The sequence below is a fragment of the Heterodontus francisci genome, chromosome 26 (assembly GCF_036365525.1).
Source record: "Heterodontus francisci isolate sHetFra1 chromosome 26, sHetFra1.hap1, whole genome shotgun sequence".
NCBI classification, from domain to species: Eukaryota; Metazoa; Chordata; class Chondrichthyes; order Heterodontiformes; family Heterodontidae; genus Heterodontus; species Heterodontus francisci.
The window spans coordinates 53,653,350-53,675,240 of NC_090396.1; the positions used below are offsets into that span (position 1 = coordinate 53,653,350).

Sequence of the window (21,891 nt, forward strand, 5' to 3'; positions counted from 1 at the left end):
GGAATTTCCTCAGGGCTGTTCTCACTCTGCCAATGTAACTTGGCTAGGGGTGTGGCAGAAATCCAGTTTGTGTGTGTAATCAGGGTTTCCACCACACTTCCAGCAAAGTTGCATTTAGCAGAATGGGAGCAGTCCTGAGGACTTTAATATAGGGAATGAATAACATTTTGATGACCAATCCAATTATCTCCCCCCCTCTAAAGCCACTTCAGCTGAAGCCTACATTTGATCTTCCTCACGTGTGCAACACAAGAGATCGACTGGTAATAATATAAATTCAGATTTAGAACCATGTACAATTTTTCATCCAGCTGTTTTTGAGAAAGAAGGACCTGCATTTATAACACCTTATCACATCACAGAAATATCCCAAAGGCTAATGAATCACTTTAAAGTGCAACCATTGTCATTATGAAGACTAAATGCAGCACTCAGAAGCAGAGAAAATTTACAGGACAGAAGGAGGTCACTCAGCCCATCATGTCTGTGTCAACCAAGAAAGAGCAACCGAGCCTAACCCTACTTTCCAGCTCTTGGCCGAAGCCCTGTAGATGAGGGTTTCTGCCTCTACCACTCTTTCAGGCAGTGAGTTCTAGACATAAAAACAAGAAATGCTGGAAATACTCAGCAGGTCTGGCAGCATCTGTGGAGACAGAAGCAGTGAGTTTTAGACCCCCACCACACTCTGGGTGAAAAAATTTCTCCTCAATTCCTCTTCTGCCAATTACTTTATATCTATGTTCCATGGTTATTGATCTCTCTGCTAAGAGAAATAGATCCACCCCTCATAATTTTGTACACCTCAATTATATCTCTCCTCAACCTCCTCTATTCCAAAGAAAACAACCCTAGCCTATGCAATCATTTCTCATCACTAAAATTCTCCAGTCCAGGCAACATCCTCCTCTGTACCCTCTCTAGTGCTATCACATTTTTCCTATAGTGACTAGAACTACATGCAGTACTCCAGCTGTGGCCTAACTAGTGTTTTATATACTTCTAGCATAACCTCCCTGTTCTTGTATTCTATGCCTCGGCGAATAAAGCAAATATCCCGTATGCCTTCTTAACCTCTTATCTATCTGTCCTGCTACCTTCAGGCATCTGTGGACATGCACTCTAAGTTTCCCCTGATCCTCTACACTTCTCAGTATCCTACCATTTATTGTGTATTCCTTTGCCTTGTTTTCCCGCCTCAAATGAATTACCTCACACTTCTCCGGATTGAATTCCATTTACCATTTTTATGTCCACCTGACCAGACATCGTCCTGCAGTCTACAGCTTTCTTCTCAATATCAACCACATGGCCAATTTTTGTATCATCTGCAAACTTCTTAATCACGGCCCCTACATTTATGTCTAAATTATATTTACCATGAAAAGCAAGGGACCTAGTACTGAGCCCTGCAGAACTTCCCTGGAAACAGCCTTCCAGTCATAAAAACACCTGTCAAACATTACCCTTTGCTTCCTGCCACTGCACCAATTTTGGATCCAACTTGCTATTTGTCCTTGGATTCCATGAGTTCTTGCTTTTCTGACTAGTCTGCATGTGGGACCTTGTCAAAAGCCTTGTGAAAATCCATGTAGACTACATTAACTACCTCATTGACCCTCATTGTTACCGCCTTCAAAAATTCAAGTCAGGTTAGTCAGACATGACCTTCCTTTAAAAATCCATGCTGACTGTCCTTAATTCATGCCTTCCTAAATGATGATTTATACTGTCTCTCAGAATTTTTTCCAATGATTTGCCCACCATCGAGGTTAGAATGGCTGGCTTGCAATCACTCAGACTATCCCTTCCTTTTTAACCAATGGTACAACATTAGCAGTCCTCCAGTCCCCCAGCACCATGCCTGTAGCCAGGAGGATTGGAAAATGATGGTCAGAGCCTCTGCTATTTTCTTCTTAGCGGCCTGGGATGCATTTCATTCGGGCCTGGCAATTTATCAACTACCAAAGATACTCAACCCCTTAATATTCCCTGTCTCACTATGTTTATACCATCCAATATTTCGCACCCTTCCTTAACCACAATGTCCGCATCGGCTCCCACTTTTGTGAAGACAGATGCCTTTTGCCTTCACACACAAGTTACCTCCTTGGTCTCTAATCGGTCCTACTCTTTCCTTAGTTTTCCTCATTTTGCACACAGCAAGATCTCACAAACAGTAATGAGTAACCATTTTTTGGTGATGTGGCTGATACCAAGAAAACTTACTGCTTTTCAAACTATGCCATGGGATCCTCAACATCCATCTGAACAGCAAAACAGGCAGTCCTAGAGTGGAATTTGAACCCACAAACTGCAGGGGTCCCTAAGCCTTGGCTGTGCAAACCTGTGTCCAAACTCTCTGGAGTGGAGTGAGCCCCTACAGAGAAGAGAGCATGCATTCCATATCAGGCAAACTGATACTCTACCTGTTGTGGGTTTCTCAGTAGCTTAGCTTACAGATTCAAACCTATTGATGGTTTTCTGTTTGTTCAGATGTTCAAGTAGCCAAAAAAATTCTCTTGTCCATTTAAGTTAACAGCAGAGAAAGAAAACCTGAATACATTTAATCTTCACCACATAGAAAACCAATTAGCCCCTGAGACATTTTCCTCCTCCCTATAGCAAAAATATATCACCCTGAAATTCCTCAAGATAGGATCGATTTCGCAGTCAGAGGGCCACCAATTTGCATGAGGCAGGCAAAAGCAAGTGACACTTGAGGTGTACCTCTCTCTGCCTGTCGTTTTGGGGAGTAGAAGGAGGAGGGGATTGGGGGAAAAGAAGGATTTCCCAGGCCCAACCACTTCTGTCTCCAACAATTTCCCTCTCAGCCCCTTGTGCAAGGGCGGAGACTATAAAATGCCCCCTTGCTGCTTCCCTGTCCTGGACACTTTCAACTACCTAGACCTGGAAGGCTGGAGTTCAGTCACTCAGCATACCAGCCTACAGAGATAGGCCCGATCCCAACTGACCTAGTCTAATGAAAGCTCCTAGCGTAGAGAGTCCTGTCCTCAGCTCTCCGCCCTGACTATCTTTGCCAGAAGCGTGGGTGGACTTTTCACAACTCAATGTATGTCAGAAAGACTCAGAAACTTTGACAACCCAGCATGATCGAGATATGGCAGGAGCCCAGTGGAACTCAAAGATTTTCAGGCCCAGCGTCACTACGCCTCGGGGACGGGTATTTCCCTCCACGATGTTACCCAATTTCAAGTGGGATCTTAGTGGAAATGGCAGGAAAATGTATTAGGATTTTTTAGTGACAAGTGAAATATAAAAGGAACTGAAGCTATTAAGCACTTAGCCCCTGGATGGATGAAACTACATGTAGTAATTACCTTGGACTTAAAATGTTAAGTTACAGCAACATAAACTACTAGCTTAGCAAATAGCTATCTATTTACACTAGTAATGTTTCTGTCATCTCTACTCACATAGTAAGCATACAGATGCTCCTTTGCCCAGAGAAGTTGAGACGTACAGTGGCAAATGCTCGATCCTGATTCATTATGCCCGATACCTGGGTAGGGAGGTAGTTAGTGGCTGCCATAAACATCTTCCCCATATATCCACTCCAAGTTGGAGACTCCTCCTGGGGCCTGCTGTAATCAAGACTTTATTTCAGAGATCAGAGATCCAATATTGTGTCTGTCAGTGTGTATTACCCGATTATTTTTCTTTTCAGCTCAATGCAACTGAATATAAGGTCAAATCTATTTTAGAGACTGTGATAGACCACCATTTGTGGTAATGCAGCAGTAAGTTGTAAACAAACGACGTACATCACCTACATCAATAAGGGCCATTATCAAGGCACAGGATTAAATGTTTGCTCTCCTGTTTAATTTGCACATTTTCCATTCACCTGTCCAATAATTTTGCAGCATTCTTTTTACAATGCGTAATCCACTTGCCTTAGTCATCAAAGGACTCAAAGCAGCTTTGAGCAGAGGAAGGTGTTTGGTTACAGACCAATGTAGACTGAGAATACAAGCTCAGTGGCTTTGCCTGATTCTGCTCAGGACAGCTAGATTTAAAAAAAAACTACCAAAAAATATACTTAATTCATAAAATTTGTAAAAGTACATTACATAACAGCTCAAATTTGACATGACATAAAATGCAATACAATTCCATTTCTTTCATTATATTATGTGGCATTCTGTGGGCTGTATTTTGTGGCGCGGCGGGGCTCCCAGCGCCAGGCCCAAAAGGCAGGGGGAGCCCCACCTCAGCCTTTCCGAGCTACCCCCCCACCAGCGCAATCTTGCGTTGTTCCGACACTTAAGTGGCCAGCGCCAGGATCCCGGTCCCTTTAAAGATGCAGATCCCGTCTCCAAGAACTGCCAGCCAATCACAGGGCCGGCAATTCAGCAGATTCCGCAGCACCGGGAGCAGTGGCCACTGCTGGTACTGCAGAGGCCTTGGACACTGTCCAAGCACTGGAGACCCCAGACCTCAGGTAAGTGAGGTGTGTAGCACAGGGGATGACGGTCAAGGGAGGTGGAGTTTTTCTCGGCAAGGGTCTGTCGTGGCCCACAGATTGCCCATCGAGGAGGACCACCACCCCACCCCCCACCATCAAGACCGGGAGGGAGCCTCACATTACTAGGTGACCTCCCCCACATGGCAGAGGCATCCCCTGCCGCTGATTAAATCCCTGCGGCAGGGGGAAGAGGCCCTTAAAGTGACTATTAATAGGCCACTTCAGGGCCTCAATTGGCCAAAGGGCAGGAAGGTCATTGTCAGCCAATCCTGCCCCCGACAAAATTGCTTGGCGATGGGGAGGAGACAAGCCCTCCGCCCCTGTTGCCATTGTATGGGCTCCCCACCTCGGGTGGCCCATAAGATCCAGTCTTGCAAGTGTTATGAGGCACCTCAGTTACAGGTTATATTTACAATGTACATTTTATGTCAAACATCCAGCCCAAGGGGTTTTACACGGGTTCCAGTTCCTTGCTGCACTATGTGGGAGGGACATAGACTGTGGCCTTTTGCCATTGAGCCTTTGCGGTGGCTACACCAAGCTTTAGTGTGCCCCTCAGCATGTAGTCTTGGACCTTGGAATGTGCCAGTCTGCATGGCTCGGTTGTGGTCAACTCCTTGCAACAGGTTTCGGGCAGACCAAAGAACATCTTTCCCTGATTAATGGTCTTCCAGCAGCAGCTGATGCTCTTCTCCCTGTGCGTCTCTGGGAACAGCCCGTAAAGCACAGAGTCCTCGAGGATGTTATGTGCAGACCACTGCATGATGGACTTGTGGTCAAAGATGTTTTTCTGCACAAACCTTTCCACGAGGGACACATGGTACGGCACGGTCCAACTGAATGCAGCATTCCACAGCAACGTGACCAAACCTATCCTTCCCAACAGCAGTGACAGATAGAACTTCAGCACGTAGTAACACTTGGTGTTTGCATACCAGGGTCTATGCACAGCTCGATGCAGCTGCAGACAAAGGTGGCCATTAGGATGAGGGCAGCGTTGGGTATGTTTATCCCCCACTTTGTCTAGAGATTTGTGCATGGTGTCCCTGCAAACGCAGTCCATCTTCAATCTCCAGATAAAGTGGAAAATGGCTTGGGTCACCGCCGCAGGGCAGGAGCAGGGTATGGCCCAGACCTGTGCCACATACAGCAACACCAAGAGTGTCTCACATCTGATGACCAGGTTCTTACCCACAATATAGCGGGAGCACAGCTCCTACATGCCCGGTTTCCATTTCACCATGGCTACCTGCTTCTTTCAGTTTTTGGCGCACGCCCCAGCCCTTCCAAACTATATCCCCAGCACCTTCAAGCAGTCTGACCTGGTGGTGAAGGGGACAAAGGATCGGTTGGCCCAGTTCCCAAAGAACATGGCCTCGCTCTTGCCGTGATTTATTTGGCTCCCGAGGCCAGTTCGAACTGGTCACAGATGCTCATTAGTCTGTGAACTGACAGCAAACCCAAGCAGAAGATGGCGACGTCATCCATGTACATGGAAGCTTTGACCCGAGCACCTCTGCTACCTGGGATTGTCATCCCTCTTATGTCTACATCCTTCCTGGTGGACTTGGCAAAAGGTTTGATACAGCACACGAAGAAGACAGAAGAGAGGGAACAGCCTTGCCTGACTCCAAATTTGGTAAGGAAGCTTTTTGATTCCCACCCATTGATTGAAACTGCGCTACTGATGTTTGTGCAGAGCAGTTAGATCCAATTGTGGATTCCTTCCCCAGACCCATTTTGGCGAGCATGACCATCATGTAGGTGAGTGATGTTCTATCCAAGGCCTTCTCCTGGTCCAAGCTGATGAGGCAGGTACCCACCCCCTGTCCCAAACATAAGCGATTGTATCACTGAGTAGCAAGAAGCTATCAGAGATTTTCCTGCCCAGTACAGTGCAGGTTTGATCGGGGTGAATCACCAACTCCAGAGCAGACTTGACCTGACTGGTGATGACCTTGGACAGAATTTTGTAGTCCACATTAAGCAGTGAGATGGGCTGCCAATTTCAGATATCCTCCCTCTCCCACTTCTGCTTGTAGATGAGGGTGATGATACCTTTCCTCATGGATTCTGACGTGCTGACAGCCAGAAGGATACTCTCGTGCATTTCCAGCAGGTCTGGACCAATCCAGTCCCATTGAGTTGATTATAATGTGACTGGTAGACTGTTGCTCTGGGAGTTTTACTCATCTCGAAGGATCTGACGGCCTTTGTCAGCTTGTTCAGGGTTAGTAGTTTATCCAGACTCTCCCCACTTGCTGTCATCCAAGACTTCCGTGATAGGGGACAGGAAGGGCAATGAGGCTTCATATCATACAGCTTGGCATGAAAGGATATGCCATGATGGCGTTACCGAGCCATCCTCTTCCTTCGTGCTGCTGTTCAGAGAGCTCTCTGTGTGCACCTTTCAGAAGAAGAAACGCAAGCACGTCGCATCCTGCTTTCATGGAGCAGACTCTGGACTGGAAGATGATCTTGAAGGCCTCTGACGCAAACAGTGAGGCCTGCTGGCTCTTCATCTCTTGGAGATCCTCCTTGATACTGATCCCTATCAACTGCAGCAGGGAGAGGATTCTGCGTGATTTTCTGGAGTGGGGACATTTCCCTCCCATCTCTCTCTCTTGCCATCTGGACCTTTGAGGATGAAGAACCTTTTGATGTTCGACTTAATCACCTCCCGTCAAACTGAGAGGGGTTCTACAGTTGTCCTTTAGAGTTCCTCGATGTTTTCTCGGGTCAACAGTTTCATGTTCAGCTTCCATGTCCCCTGCCAACCCTCTGATCTTCCTGTAGATTACAGTCAGCCAGTAGGAGGCAGTGGTCAGAGAAGAACATCGGCTTGATGTTGGTGGATCTGACCGTGAGTGCTCGAGACACAAACAGGAAGTCTATCTTGGAACAGTCAGACCTGTCCGGTCTTGACCAGGTGTATCTATGCGGCGCACCATCTGCAGGGTTGCTGAAGGTGTCGCACAACTTGGCGTCTTTTACAGTTTCCATCAGGGGTCTGGACTTGGCGTCCTGTTTGCTGTTGGTGCTGCTGGATTATCCAGCCGCATCGATGATGCAGTTGAAATAATCATCGGCCTGGACATCACCAGCAGCAGTGGGAGCTGCTGGAAGATGGCCAGCTGCTCACCCTTTAGAACCAGGATGCACACACTGATTATCCAGAGTGGAGTGGTTTTGAACAGTATGTCTGCTACAAGGAGTTGGCCACCCACCACCTCCTTAATGTCGGTGATGGTGAAGTTGCCTCTCCGCAGCAGAACAATCATTTCCTCCTGACCACATCAATAGCTTGTGGGACCACCATTGCGACCATTGCCTGTAGGTGCTGAGGTGCAGTTTCCGCACTCCTGCGGAAACAGCAAGTTGCCTTTGCCCGTGACAAAGGTCAAAACACATTACGCAGTGGCCTTAACACTACGAACGTAATCAGAGGCAATCTCAAACCCATTCAAACTACGTATAGTTCACCAGTCACATTGTCTATGCTAGTACCAGCCGTTGGGTATCCCCCTGCCTACCCATAGCATTCGCTGAGACCAAGTGGGCCCACATCAGAGACGCCATCTATGAGTCAGCTTTGACCACCTACGGCAAAAGTGCGGGGAGAAATGCAGACTGGTTTCAACCTCATAATGAAGAGCTGGAACCGGTCATAGCCGCTAAGCGCATTGCACTGTTGAACTACAAGAAAGCCCCCAGCGAGTTAACAGCCGTAGCACTTAAAGCAGCCAGAAGCACTGCACAAAGAACAGCCAGACGCTGCGCAAACGACTGCTGGGAACACCTATGCAGTCATATTCAGCTGGCCTCAGACACCGGAAACATCAGAGGAATGTATGATGGCATTAAGAGAGCTCTTGGGCCAACCGTCAAGAAGATCGCCCCCCTCAAATCTAAATCAGGGGACATAATCACTGACCAACGCAAACAAATGGACCGCTGAGTTGAGCACTACCTAGGACTGTGCTCCAGGGAGAATGCTGTCACTGAGACTGCCCTCAATGCAGCCCAGCCTCTACCAGTCATGGATGAGCTGGACATACAGCCAACCAAATCGGAACTCAGTGATGCCATTGATTCTCTAGCCAGCGGAAAAGCTCCTGGGAAGGACAGCATTACCCCTGAAATAATCAAGAGTGCCAGGCCTTCTATACTCTCAGCACTACATGAACTGCTATGCCTGTGCTGCGACGAGGGAGCAGTACTTCAGGACACGCGCGATGCCAATATCAACCACCTCTGTAAAGACCGAGGTGACTGCAACAACTACCGTGGAATCTCCCTGCTCAGCATAGTGGGGAAAGTCTTTGCTCGGGTCGCTCTAAACAGGCTCCAGAAGCTGGCCGAGCGCGTCTACCCTGAGGCACAGTGTGGCTTTCGTGCAGAGAGATCGACCGTTGACATGCTGTTCTCCCTTCGTCAGATACAGGAGAAATGCCGTGAACAACAGATGCCCCTCTACATTGCTTTCATTGATCTCACCAAAGCCTTTGACCTCGTCAGCAGACGTGGTCTCTTCAGACTACTAGAAAAGATTGGATGCCCACCAAAGCTACTAAGTATCATCACCTCATTCCATGACAATATGAAAGGCACAATTCAACATGGTGGCTCCTCATCAGACCCCTTTCCTATCCTGAGTGGCGTGAAACAGGGCTGTGTTCTCGCACCCACTTTAACATCTCACACTGAAGAATGCCTGCAGAGTCTCATCGACAGGTTTGCGGCTGCCTGCAATGAATTTGGCCTAACCATCAGCCTCAAGAAAACAAACATCATGGGGCAGGATGTCAGAAATGTTCCATCCATCAATATTGGCGACCACGCTCTGGAAGTGGTTCAAGAGTTCACCTACCTAGGCTCAACTATCACCAGTAACCTGTCTCGAGATGCAGAAATCAACAAGCGCGTGGGAAAGGCTTCCACTGCTATGTCCAGACTGGCCAAGAGAGTGCGGGAAAATGGCGCACTGACACGGAAAACAAAAGTCCGAGTGGATCAGGCCTGTGTCCTCAGTACCTTGCTCTATGGCAGCGAGGCCTGGACAACGTATGTCAGCCAAGAGCAACATCTCAATTCATTCCATCTTCGCTGCCTCCGGAGAATACTTGGCATCAGGTGGCAGGACCGTATCTCCAACACAGAAGTCCTCGAGGCGGCCAACATCCCCAGCTTGTACACACTACTGAGTCAGCGGCGCTTGAGATGGCGCGGCCATGTGAGCCGCATGGAAGATGGCAGGATCCCCAAAGACACATTGTACAGCGAGCTCGCCACTGGTATCAGACCCATCGGCCGTCCATGTCTCCGCTTTAAAGACGTCTGCAAACGCGACATGAAGTCCTGTGACATTGATCACAAGTCGTGGGAGTCAGTTGCCAGCGTTCGCCAGAGCTGGCAGACAGCCATAAAGGCGGGGCTAAAGTGTGGTGAGTCGAAGAGACTTAGCAGTTGGCAGGAAAAAAGACAGGGGCGCAAGGGAAGAGCCAACTGTGAAACAGCCCCGACAATCAAATTTTTCTGCAGCACCTGTGGAAGAGCCTGTCACTCTAGAATTGGCCTTTATAGCCACTCCAGGCACTGCTTCACAAACCACTGACCACCTCCAGGCGCGTATCCATTGTCTCTCGAGATAAGGAGGCCAAAGAGAACCCATAGAATTCGCGAGCTGTTGCACTATCACTGGGCTGAGGTAACTGTCCTGGTCATCCAAGGGAGGGTTGTTCCACTGGGGTGACATTGGGCAGGGGTGGGGTGGGGAAGTCACGAGCTGCTTCTTGCCACGAGTTTGGATAGTGGTTTGTTTCCTTTTTTGGGTTGTCTTCTTTGTGGATTTCATCTTAGTCACTTGCCACTCTCCCGGTTGTTCCTCGGCTTGCTCCTCTTCCAGGATTTCGTCTGTTGAAGAAGCGGCTCAGGGCGCAGCGTTGGTGTTTGGCAGCTTGCTGCAGCTCCCTTTTCCCTCTCTTTGTCCCTCTCGGTGTCCTTCTCTCTCATGTTTTTCTTACTGGGGGTCTTGGTCGGAGTTGCTGGTCTCTTTTGCAGCAGCCACATTCACTATTCCTTCCTCGTGGTCCTCTCGGATTCTTGTTGCCTGTGCATAAGTGAGGCAGTATTTTGGGCAGGTCTCGTCGACATGACCTGCCTCACCACACAGGTTGCAGCACTTACTCCATTTACAGTTTATTGTCTGGTGGTCTTTCTGCTTGCACTTCTTGTAGATGCCTATTTTGCAGGTGGCCACATGTCCAGGTTAGTCACAAGCGTGGTAAACTCTGGGCTGCCCCGCATATACCAAAGTAGCCTCAACTTCCTCCGATGGTGAAGCCGGAGAGAGTGTGGAGGATGGCTCCCTTGGTGTCCACGTTCAAAGGTCACCTTGACAGGTCATTTGCTGGTCCAAACCTCAAGAGCGTCCCCTTGGCCACACTGCTACTTACAGCCACCTCTATGTACCAGGCGAGGAATGTGAGCACATCCATGACAGGGATTATGGGGGCTGTACATATGGAACGTCACCACGCGGTTCCATTGCGATGACAGCCTAAACAGCAGCTCTGCAGTGAGGAGCGATAGCAGCACCTGGTTTCCTCCCTCCTTGAATGCTTTCAGAAGTTTCAGGCATCCTGCAATGTTTTTAAAAGGTGACATCAAAATATCTGCTGCTGGGGAAATCTTGCAGGCAGAAGATCTTCAGGGCTTGGAATCCACAGCAGTCGAATAGGATCCTCTTCACAAAGAAGGTGCTGTCTACCGGCGTACCTTCTTCTGTCTTCTTGACCGTTGCCCTGACAATATTATGCACTCCTCAGCTTGGAGCTCGGGTGTCATTTGTAGCACTAGATGAAATGTCAACTCTTCACTTGTTTCGCATTAGGCCTGAGCCAGCATTGAGAGCCACCCCAAAACAAAAAAAAACTTAGACTCACAACTCGGAACTTACACTTGATCTTAGCCAAAAGGCCGAGAAGGGAGTCTTTTATTCATTCATGGGACGTGGGCATCACTGGCAAGGCCAGCATTTATTGCCCATTCCTAGTTGCCCTCGAGAAGTCATCTTCTTGAACCATTGGAGTCTGTTGGCTGAATTTTCAGAGCACCCTGAAGTCGGGAATGGAGGCAGGTGTCCCCCGAAAATACTGGCACTGGGTAGCGTGTCCATTTCAAGACACTAATCCCAGCACTGGCAATAACTACCAGGGGATTTGGCTGTGGGTGGGGAGGGCAGCATAGGAATCCCGCTCTCTTCCCAATTGAGGCCACTTAAACTAGTAAAAAGCTCGTTCAGAGCTTGTTGAACTGAGGACGAAATATTTAAAAGGGGCCAACGTGTTTTAGAAGTTGTCAGTTTCCGAACAGCAGAGGGGAGGTGGGCACACAGTCAAGGCTGCCCCAGGGGCATTACCCCGATCCCATGAGAGTGTCAGCGGGGCTAAGGGTGACTTAGCACTTGGTAAGTAGGTGCTCTTGGGACTGCACAGGTGGCAGGTACAGTGGGTGCTCAATGATCGTGCATCAAACAGGGTTGTTACCCCCCCACCCCCCCCGGCATTTTGGGGGCAGAAGACCGGGGGCAAGGCTGCAAATTAGAATAGGATGGTCACCTGTCTAAAAGGAAAGCTTCAACTGGCATTGGGGGCACGACTGTCAGATTTTGAGCCCAGTGATGATGAGGGGCAACACCCTCTGCAGGAAGGGCAAAACCCCGGCATCAGGAGGGCACGGAACAGGAAAGAGGGGCAGGAAGGCAACTGATGCCACACCCTCAGCACAGGATCTACTGCCGAAGATGGAGTTACCTGGAGATGACTGAAAGACTGCGACTCTCCAGGCAGATGGTCACTGACATCTGTGCCCTCATCACCAAAGACCGCACAGCTCACAGCATTGGTCACCATACCCTGTGGCCTTCTGCTTCTGGCTCCTTCCAAGGATCAGCTGCGAACCTTGGCAGCACACCACTGCACCTCACTGGTCGATGGTGACCTCTTTATCAGAGCTGGTCAACACATTCATTTGATGATGGACTCGGCTTCACAGGGACAGAGGGCATTGGGTTCCGCCTCCATCACTGGATTCCCTCAGATGTAGGGCATCATCAATTGCACCTATGTGGCAGTCAAGGCACCCAGTGACAGGCCAGTGAGATCCAACAGGTAGGGCTTTTACTCCCTCAACATCCAACTGGTCTGCGACCACAACAAGAGCTTCCTCCATGTGTGCACTTGCTTTTCTGGCAGCTGTCATGACTCCTTCATCCTCCGCCAGTCCAGGCTGCCTCAGATCTTCACTCCAACCCCCAAAGTATGTGGACGGATCCAAGGGAATAAGGGAAATCCCTTGAAGAGATGGCTACTGACCTCTCTACGGAAGCTCCAGATAGAAGCAAAGACGGGATGCCAGCAATACCATCTGCTCAGCAGGACAACCATTGAGCAGGCCATCAGGCTTCTGAAGATGTGATTCTGGTGCCTGGACCAATTGGGCGGTGCCCTTCAATACCCTCCTGCAAGGGTCTCAGACACTATGGTGGTCTGCTGCACTCTCCATAGCATGTTTCTCCAGAGAGGTATGGACCTTCAGGACAATGAGGCCCTGGACGGAGAAAGCTCATTGGGGGAGAAGCAGGAGGTGAGAGGGGAGGCGGAAGAGATGGCAGAGGGAGACGATGCTGAACAGAGAAGTGCCCTTGCTGCATAATGAGGTGACATCTTGCTGCCACCCTCTGGGAAGAGGATCTCCTTCCTCTCCCTCATGGCCTCCAACATTAGAGCCAGGACGGCATCGATTAAGTTTTTAAAAAATATTCATTCATGAGATGTGGGCATCGCTGGCTAGGCCAGCATTTATTGCCCATCCCTAATTGCCCTTGGACTAAGTGGCTTGCTAGGCCACTTTAGAGGGCAGTTAAGAGTCAACCACATTGCCGTGGGTCTGGAGTCACATGTAGGCCAGACACGGTAAGGACAGCAGATTTCCTTCCCTAAAGGACATTAGTGAACCAGATGGGTTTTTACAACAATCGACAATGGTTTCATGGCCATCATTAGACTAGCTTTTTAATTCCAGATTTATTAATTGAATTCAAATTTCACCATCTGTCATGTGGTATTTGCACCCATGTCCCCAGAGCCTCTGGATTACTAGTCCAGTGAGGGGCAGCCCTGCCCCGGGTGCCGGGCCTCTGGCTCCCCTGTAACATCTCACTAGATAGGGGGGAGTGGACAGGGAGAAACTGTTCCCACTCGTGAAAGGATGGAGAACGAGAGGGCAGAGATCTAAAGTAATGGGTAAGAGAAGCAAAAGTGACATGAGGAAAAACTTTTTCATGCAGCGAGTGGTTAAGGTCTGGAATGTACTGCCTGAGAGTGTGGTGGAGGCAGGTTCAATTGAAGCATTCAAAAGGAAATTGGACTGTTATATGAAAATGAAGAATGTGCAGGGCTACGGGGAGAAGGCAGAGGAATGGCACTAAGTGAATTGCTCCTTTGGAGAGCTGGTGCAGATACAATGGGCCGAATGGCCTACTTCTATGTTGTAACAATTCTGAGATTCTCTCCAGTGCAGTGGAAGGCTTTGGCACAAACTGCAGATTTCTCCCTAAGGCAATCAACAGCCTCAGTGATGGCTGCCGTGGGAGTCTAAATGAGTCCCACACTTCATCTGACTCGTCTCCGTCCCCGCCACCATTGGTTTTAAGTGGACAGGAAATCGTCCCCACCTGAAAATCTGAATTTTAATTAGTTTCCCTGGAGGTAGGATTCCGACCCAAAAACAGACCCAGCTCCTGTATAATAAAAGTAAAATACTGCAGATGCTGGAAATCTGAAATAAAAAAAGAAATGCTGGAACCACTCAGCAGATCTGAACAGTTTGCTTACCCACTGTTTTTTTTCATGTTTGTACTTGCTGCTGTTCAATCTTCAGTCCATTAACACCTTATCTGTATTAATGCTTTGTCTTTCAACACACCATTAACATATTGTTTGCCTTTACTCCATGACCTTTTGGTCAGCTATGTGGCCTTGTCCAATCTACACCTTCTCCTTTGTTATCTCTTGCCCCACCTTTGCCTCACTTGCTTATAACCTTTGACATTTCTAATATTTGCTAGTTCCGAAGAAGGGTCACTGACCCGAAATGTTAACTCTGTTTCTCTTTCCACAGATGCTGCCAGCCCAGCTCCTGTATCCTGCCTCCGTGGCAAAAATTCAGCACTCCCATAATGCTGTTAGGGAGGGAGTTCCAGGACTTTGCAATGAAGGAACAATGATACATTTCCAAGTCAGGATGGTGTGTTGCCCCTATCCTTCTAGGTTGTAAAGGTCCACGGGTTGGGAGGTGCTGACGAAGACACCTTGGTGAAAAAAAAACCTCAAATAAAATTTCAAGCTACAATACTTCCAATGTCAGGAATCGACCAGTACAGATCGAAGGTTACCAGGCAACCAACTGATAAACAAATGTTCACATTTTCTGAGGTCAGAGTTACCTGTGCTGACTCACTAATATTTTACTTACTGGGATAAGTTGAGACAGGAAGTCGCTTATCTCAGGAAAATTAATCATTGCGCAAAATCTATTTTTTAAAAATCAGCTCAGTTACAGGATTTGTGGCTCGTCTTATTTTGATTGGACCCAGTTTTGCGCAGGATAATAGATAAAATAAAAGGCTATGTAGTGTCCCTATGTGGTGGAAAAATGCACTGCAGCAAAAATGGCCCCATAGTTAGTGCAAGGGAACTCAAACACTACTGTTTTCACTTGAAGAAGTTAAATTTTTTGCTTTGAATCACATAGATGGCAGATCCAGGGATGAGAGCATGTTACAGCGAACTTTAAACATTGCAGCTGAATGAGATTTTAAAATGGTAGAAAGAGGGGCAGGGGAGAATGTTTTGTATTATTTCTTTCATACACTTGGACTATTCCTCCAAATTTCAAACATCCCTCAAAATATTCTCGCGCCTCTCTGTTAATAGGGAAGGAATTTTAACCACCCCCCACCCCCCTCTCAACCCGCCAACAAAAACAGGTGGGTTTGGATCAGTTGGGATGTTTCAAATGTTAAAAATTTCAAACCTGAACCCAACCCACCTACTTCACCTTTGAACGAAGGCATGAAGCTTGGGGGGAGAGGGGGTGGGGGGGGGGGGTTTAGGACAAATCCACTCCCAGGAGACGGGTGTCTTATTTAAATATTTTAACAAGTCTGTAAAGCTCAGATTTTTATCTCCAATTTAAATGTAACCGTGGCTGGCCAGTTTTCCCCGGCCTTGGAAGACCCAGCAGCTAAAAAGGAGGAGGACTACCTGAACCAGAACGTAAGTATCTTTCCAGCACTGTTAGTGGGATAAAGGTGCTCCCCCACAATCCCAATTTGCTCCACCCCCTAACCCTAACCCCTTACCTCCTGCGCCCGCAACCTCCTGCAATCTTTCCGATCCCTGCCTCCCCGTTCTTCACTCCTCAACTGCAGCCTCCAATCTTCTCCCAACCCCTGAATTTGCAATCCCTCCCTGCTCTCTGTTCTCTAGCTGGCCTGGCGCCAAAAGGACATGGAGACAAAAAATGCTAATGGGGTTCTGCCTTCATGTTTAGCAGGACGTGAGGGGGACACGTTCCTCTGGGTTTGCCAAATGCAAAACTGCTTCCCTCATTCCCTTCCAGTGAATATCAGCGTCTGTGTCTCTAATCTACAAGAACTGTGACAGCCATTTTATATGGAGAAACTAGAGAAATTGGGATTGTTCTGCTTAGAGCAAAGAAGGTTAAGGGAGATTTAACAGCGTTCAAAATTATGAAGGATAAATAGGGAGAAATGTTTTCACTGCCAAGAGGATAGGGCATAGAATCATAGAATGGATACAGCATGGAATGAGGCCATTCAGCCTGTCAAGCCTGTGCCAGCTCTCTGCATGAGCAATCCAGCTAATCCCATTCCCCCACCTTTTCCCTCCAGTCCTGCAATTTTTTACCCTTCATGTACCTATCTAATTCCCTTTTGAAAGCCTTAATTTTAGCTGCCTCCACCACTCTTCCAGGCAGTACATTCTAGATTATAACCACTCGCTGAGTCAAAAAGCTTTTCATGTCACCTTTAGTTTTTTTGACCAATCTCCTTAAACCTGTGCCCTCTTCCACCAATAGAAACAGTTTCTCTCTATGAGGGATTGAAAGATTATGGCCAATACCTCCACAATCTCCACCCTTACTACCCTCAGCAACCTAGGATGCATTCCATCCGAACCTGGTGACTTACCTATTTTAAGTACAGTCAGCCTTTCCAGTACCTCCTCTTTATCAGTTTTTAGCCCATCCAGTATCTGAACTACCTTTTCTTTTACTGTGGCTTTGCCAGCATCTTGTTCCTTGGTAAAAACAGATGCAAAGTACTCAATTAGCATCTCAACCGTGCCCACTGCCTCCATGTATAGGTCTCCTTTTTGGTCCCTAATCAGCTTCAACTCTGCTACCTCCACACACCCCACCCCCACACCACACCGCACCCCACCCCACCATTACTACTCATCTATTATTTATTTGCCTATAGAAGCCTTTTAGGTTCCCTTATGTGTTAGCTGTCAGTCTATTCTCATACTCTGTGACCTTATTTCTTTTTTCACTTTCCCTCTGAACTTTCTATATTCAGCCTGGTTCTGACTTCTATTATCTGTCGTATGTACCCTTTTCCTGTTTCGTATTACTGTCTCTCTCTTTCATTATCCATAAAGCTTTGGTTTTGAAATAAAAACAAGAAATGCTGGAAATACTCAGCAGGTCTGGCAGCATCTGTGCAGAGAGAAGCAGAGTTAACGTTTCAGGTCACAGACCCTTCTTCAGAACTGACAAATATTAGAAATGTAAAAGTTTTTAAGTAAGTAAAGTGGGGTGTGGCAAGAGATAACAAAGGTAAAGGTGTTGATAGGACAGGGTCACAGAGAATAACTGTCATGGAACAAAGGCGAACGGTATGTTAATGGTGTGCTGAAAGACAAAGTATTAGTACAGAGATGGTGTGAATGACTGTAAAGCACAAAGCACTCCAAGCACAAACATAAAAAAAACACATTAAAAAAAACAAAACAATGGGTAAGCACAGTGGAAACAAACTAAACTAACTGAAAAACCTAAATAAAATAACCAAATAAAAAAGGAAAAAGAAAAAATAACTAAGCATAAAAAGGGGGGACCAGTCATGCTCTGAAATTATTGAACTTAATGTTCAGTCCGGCAGGCTGTAGTGTGCCCAATCGGTAAATGAGGTGCTGTTCCTTGAGCTTGTGTTGATATTCGTTGGAACACTGCAGCAATCCCAGGACAGAGATGTGAGCATGAGAGCGGTGGGGTGTGTTGAAATGGCCAGCAACTGGAAGCTCGCGGTCATGCTTACGGACTGAGTGGAGGTGTTCCACAAAGCTTTGGTTTTGGTTGCTCTACCTTACTCCCTCGTGGAAATGTACCCAAACCATCTCCTCTTTAAAGGTTGCTCATTGCTCGATTACAGCTTTGCCTGACAATCTTTGATTCTAATTTCCCTGGGCCAGATCCATTCTCAACCTGCTGAAACTGGCCCTCCTCCAATTAAGCATTTTTACTCTAGAGTGCTTCTTGCTCCATTTCCATTGCTGATCTAAACCTTGTGATACTATAATCACGGTTCCGTAAATGTTCCCCTACTGATACTTGATCCACTTGACCCACCTCAATGCCCAGAACCAGATCCATAATTCCTCCCTCCTCATTGGGCCAGAAACATTCAGATCAAGGAAGTTCTCCTGAACACACTTCAGAGACTCTTCCCCCTTCTGTCCTTAACACGATTACCATCCCAGTCTACATTAGGATAATTTGTTCCCATTATCACAACTCTTTGATTCTTGCACCACTCAGTAATTTCGCTGCAAATTTGCTTCTCTATTTCCTTCCCACTATCTGGTGGCCTATACAACACAGCGAGTACTGTAATGGTACCTCTACTGTTCCTTAACTCTCACCAAATAGATTCTGTCCTTGACCCCTCCAGAACGTCCTCTCTGTCCAGACTACAATATTCTCCTTAATCAATACTGTTACCCCTCCTTCTTTCTTTCTTATCTTTTCCTTGTATCCAGGAATATTTAGTACCCAATCTTGCCATTTTTGGAGCCACGACATCATATTCCCATATGGCTACTTGCACCTGCAGCTCACCAAACCTATTTACCATGCTTCATGCATTTGCACAAATGCACTGCAAGCCTATCTTAGACCTTCTCCTATTTTCTCTTAGGCTGATCCAACACAATACCATACTATTTCTTACTCTAGTGCTGTCTTCCCCCAATCCTTTGTGCACCTTGTTTCCCCCTTCTGATGCTACATTCTGGTGTCCATTCCCCTGCCAAATTAGTTTAAACCCTCCCCCACAGCACTCGTGAATCTCCACATGAGAACATTGGTCCCAGCTCTGTTGAGATGCAACCCGTCTGGCCTGTGTAGGTCCCATCTCCCCCAGAACTGGTTCCATGCCCCAGGAATCTAATGCTCTCCCTCCTGCACCATCTCTCCAAGCACATGTTTATCTGCTCTATCCTCCTACTTAGGATAATTAGCAGAAGAACCAGAGGGTAGATGAGGAGTTTTTTTCCCCACTCAGCAAGCTGTTACATCTGAAAGGATCGTGGAAGCAGTTTCAATAGTAACTTTCTAAAACGGTTCGATATATACTTGAAGAAAAATTTGCAGGTGCAGGAAAAGATCTAGGGGAATGGAACTAGTTTTATAGTTTTTCAAAGAGCCGGAACTGGCACAATGGGCCATATGGTCTCTTTTTGTGCGCTACAATTCTATGATCCATTTACTCCCCTTCCCATGTAGGTAGATGTTTCTGATTATTGATGGCTTTCTGGTATCTTGCCCAACTCATCCAGAAGCCACAACAATAAGTGTTCAAAGGCACTGCAAACATCCAACACAGACCAGCCCAATCTTGTCCTTGCCCATTGTCTACATCCATTGTCAACTTATCTGCACAGTCAACAGGAATGAGATGTCAATGTAACAAGGTGGCCCTTTGCGTCTATATGTGATTGACAAGTCTCTTCAGGCATCTACAGAGACAGCACAGCACCTACCAGCCATGTAAAGAGAACTGCAATTGCTGATGGAGGTGGTCATGTCTTATGACTACTGTTGGGCTGATTCTGTACAGATCTCCCTCACTTACGTTGCCAGTGCTGAGAAACATATTCAGCTTAAACATTCAGTACTTAAAGAATTATTCTTACAGGACCGCAGGCCAAATTATTCAAAACTCAGATGGTGTTGCCAAAAATTCATTTTTGCTTAATCTTTCTATTAAACTAACTTCACATTAATTCCTTGAATACATATCCTAGTACTTTCTTGGTTAAAATGTTAAAATTATACAGTCTGATGCAAATCTCTGACTTTGTACTAAGGCGGGGAATGTTACTCAACTCTGCAGTTATGGTATGAACAAGCCGACAGAGTGAATGAGTCAAGCATAAAATATCTAAACTTATGTAGCGGAGCCTGTGCTGAAAGAATAACCTTTAGCAGTCTGGACTTGGCCCTCCCTAGGAGTCAAACTGTCTGACAGAAAGTAATATGAATGACTGGTCCAGTCCTAGTGGGAACATTTTGAGGGACTACTATACCTTTGGCTGGGCTGTTCAAGTTTGAAGACGTGAATAGTTTCTGTATTACTTGATGCTGACAGGAACTGGGAGTCTCTGCTGAAAGCCAGTGAGCCAATATTTACATATCTATTGCAGAAGAAAAATTACACCGAATCAAAATCTTAACACAGTAAAGATAAAGGGCATGAAAGCGGTGTTGAGTGTGCAATACCAGCTTCAAAATAAACTGTCCCAAAAATACCAGGGACAGAAAGGACAAGTTCTGTGATTCCTGAAGGGAGACAGAAATTTCGGGCACAACCTATTATGCTGGATTTCCACTTCATTAGTATTGGCTTTTTAAATTCGGGTAGCGAGGCTGCAGATGAATCTCCTGTGTACCCCACTACATTAAGGGGTGGTGGGTCTGGGAACATTCCAGGGATTCCATGGGAAATTTTACTCATTGCACCTTTATAAAGCCTCAGTGGATCTACAGCAGGTGTGAGCTGCACATGATCTGCTGAGGCCCAGAAAAGATCCCAGAAGCACAAATGATAATGGTGATTGATCCTAGAGGGAACCTTTGAGATGTCCCCAGGTCATTCTCTTAGGAGCAAACATACCTCATTGTTTTTAACAACCATTCTTTACAAGCCTTGAGATTATACTGTTGTGGTGAGAGTGTTGCTCCAACATCTGCCAGATATCATAGATGTGTTTTTCCAGAAAGTGAGGGGGGTTGGGGGAGAAGGGTGGAGGTCACTAGACAGAAATTAGGTGTTGGAACCTTGACTGATTTACCATGCCCTAATCCAGGGCACTGAGGTCAACAGTGGTGCCCCTACTGTGACCCTCAGATGAGATCAACTAATTCAGCGCAAACCAGTGATCAAATCTACAACTTCCCTGGTTTATCTGGTTCAATTACTCACTCAATAAATATTCTGAGCCACTGAAGGAGTCTGACCCATTGCATTGCAGGCGATTACTTTCTACTTGTCCAAAACCTGATGTGGGATGTGGATAGCATTCAGACCTTTTCATCTTGGGAGAGTTTGGCAGAAGCGTGGAAAACACTTCGATGAAACATAGAGCAGTTTCTTTACAGCTTATTGCTGTAAAAGCATGCTTATACAGCTGGTCAGAGTCTCAAAGCCATGACTAATCCACAACAGTAGTTCCTTACCTCAAGGAGCTGCTGAAACCCAGTTCAGATTCCCCACAAGGGAGAATCAGAGAATACACTTTTCACAGTCAGCTCAAAGCAGCAATGCCAGTAACCTAGGAGCAGGCTGTGTGCCTGCTCTTCAGGCCAAACATGCTGTAAGGAGACTAAATAGGAATACAAAGCTGAATAAATTTATGAATGGGATAAAAAAAATATACAAAAGTAAAATCAAACCCGTAGTCTCCTTTTTAAATTTTCGAAGACATGCCTGAAATTACCTTTTCATCCCTCTCCTGAATTCGTAGAGTTTCTGTCCCTCGGGGATGGAAAAGACACGAATAACGGTACCCTACAGAACATTCAGAATGAGTGAAGCTCCACAATTTACAGCCACAGAAAAGGGCATAAAAGCAATGATCTCATTTAGGCACTTCAAACAGTCAAAACTTTTCATTAGATGTTTATATATTCCAACCCCAATTGTTTTCCACCCAGCTTCGAATTTCCAAAGTTATATTAATTTCAGACTCCAATGATTTAGTTTACACAACGTCATATGTGATAAACCATTCTGACATTCACACAGTGCCTAAAAC

General features: G+C 46.7%; 1 protein-coding gene across 6 annotated transcripts in view; it reads right to left on the reverse strand.

The window, feature by feature from the left end:
* Positions 1-21,891, reverse strand: part of wipi1 (WD repeat domain, phosphoinositide interacting 1) — an 84,399-nt gene that overhangs the window by 18,503 nt on the left and 44,005 nt on the right. For 5 of the 6 annotated variants that reach the window (XM_068058275.1, XM_068058277.1, XM_068058276.1 and 2 more), the window contains 3 exons: positions 21,574-21,644; positions 20,164-20,271; positions 3,435-3,602 (listed from right to left, as the gene is read on the reverse strand). In XM_068058275.1, the coding sequence (XP_067914376.1) occupies positions 3,435-3,602; positions 20,164-20,271; positions 21,574-21,644 (347 nt within the window). The remainder of the gene's footprint in view (positions 1-3,434; positions 3,603-20,163; positions 20,272-21,573; positions 21,645-21,891) is intronic. The other variant, XM_068058274.1, reaches the window with a different exon arrangement.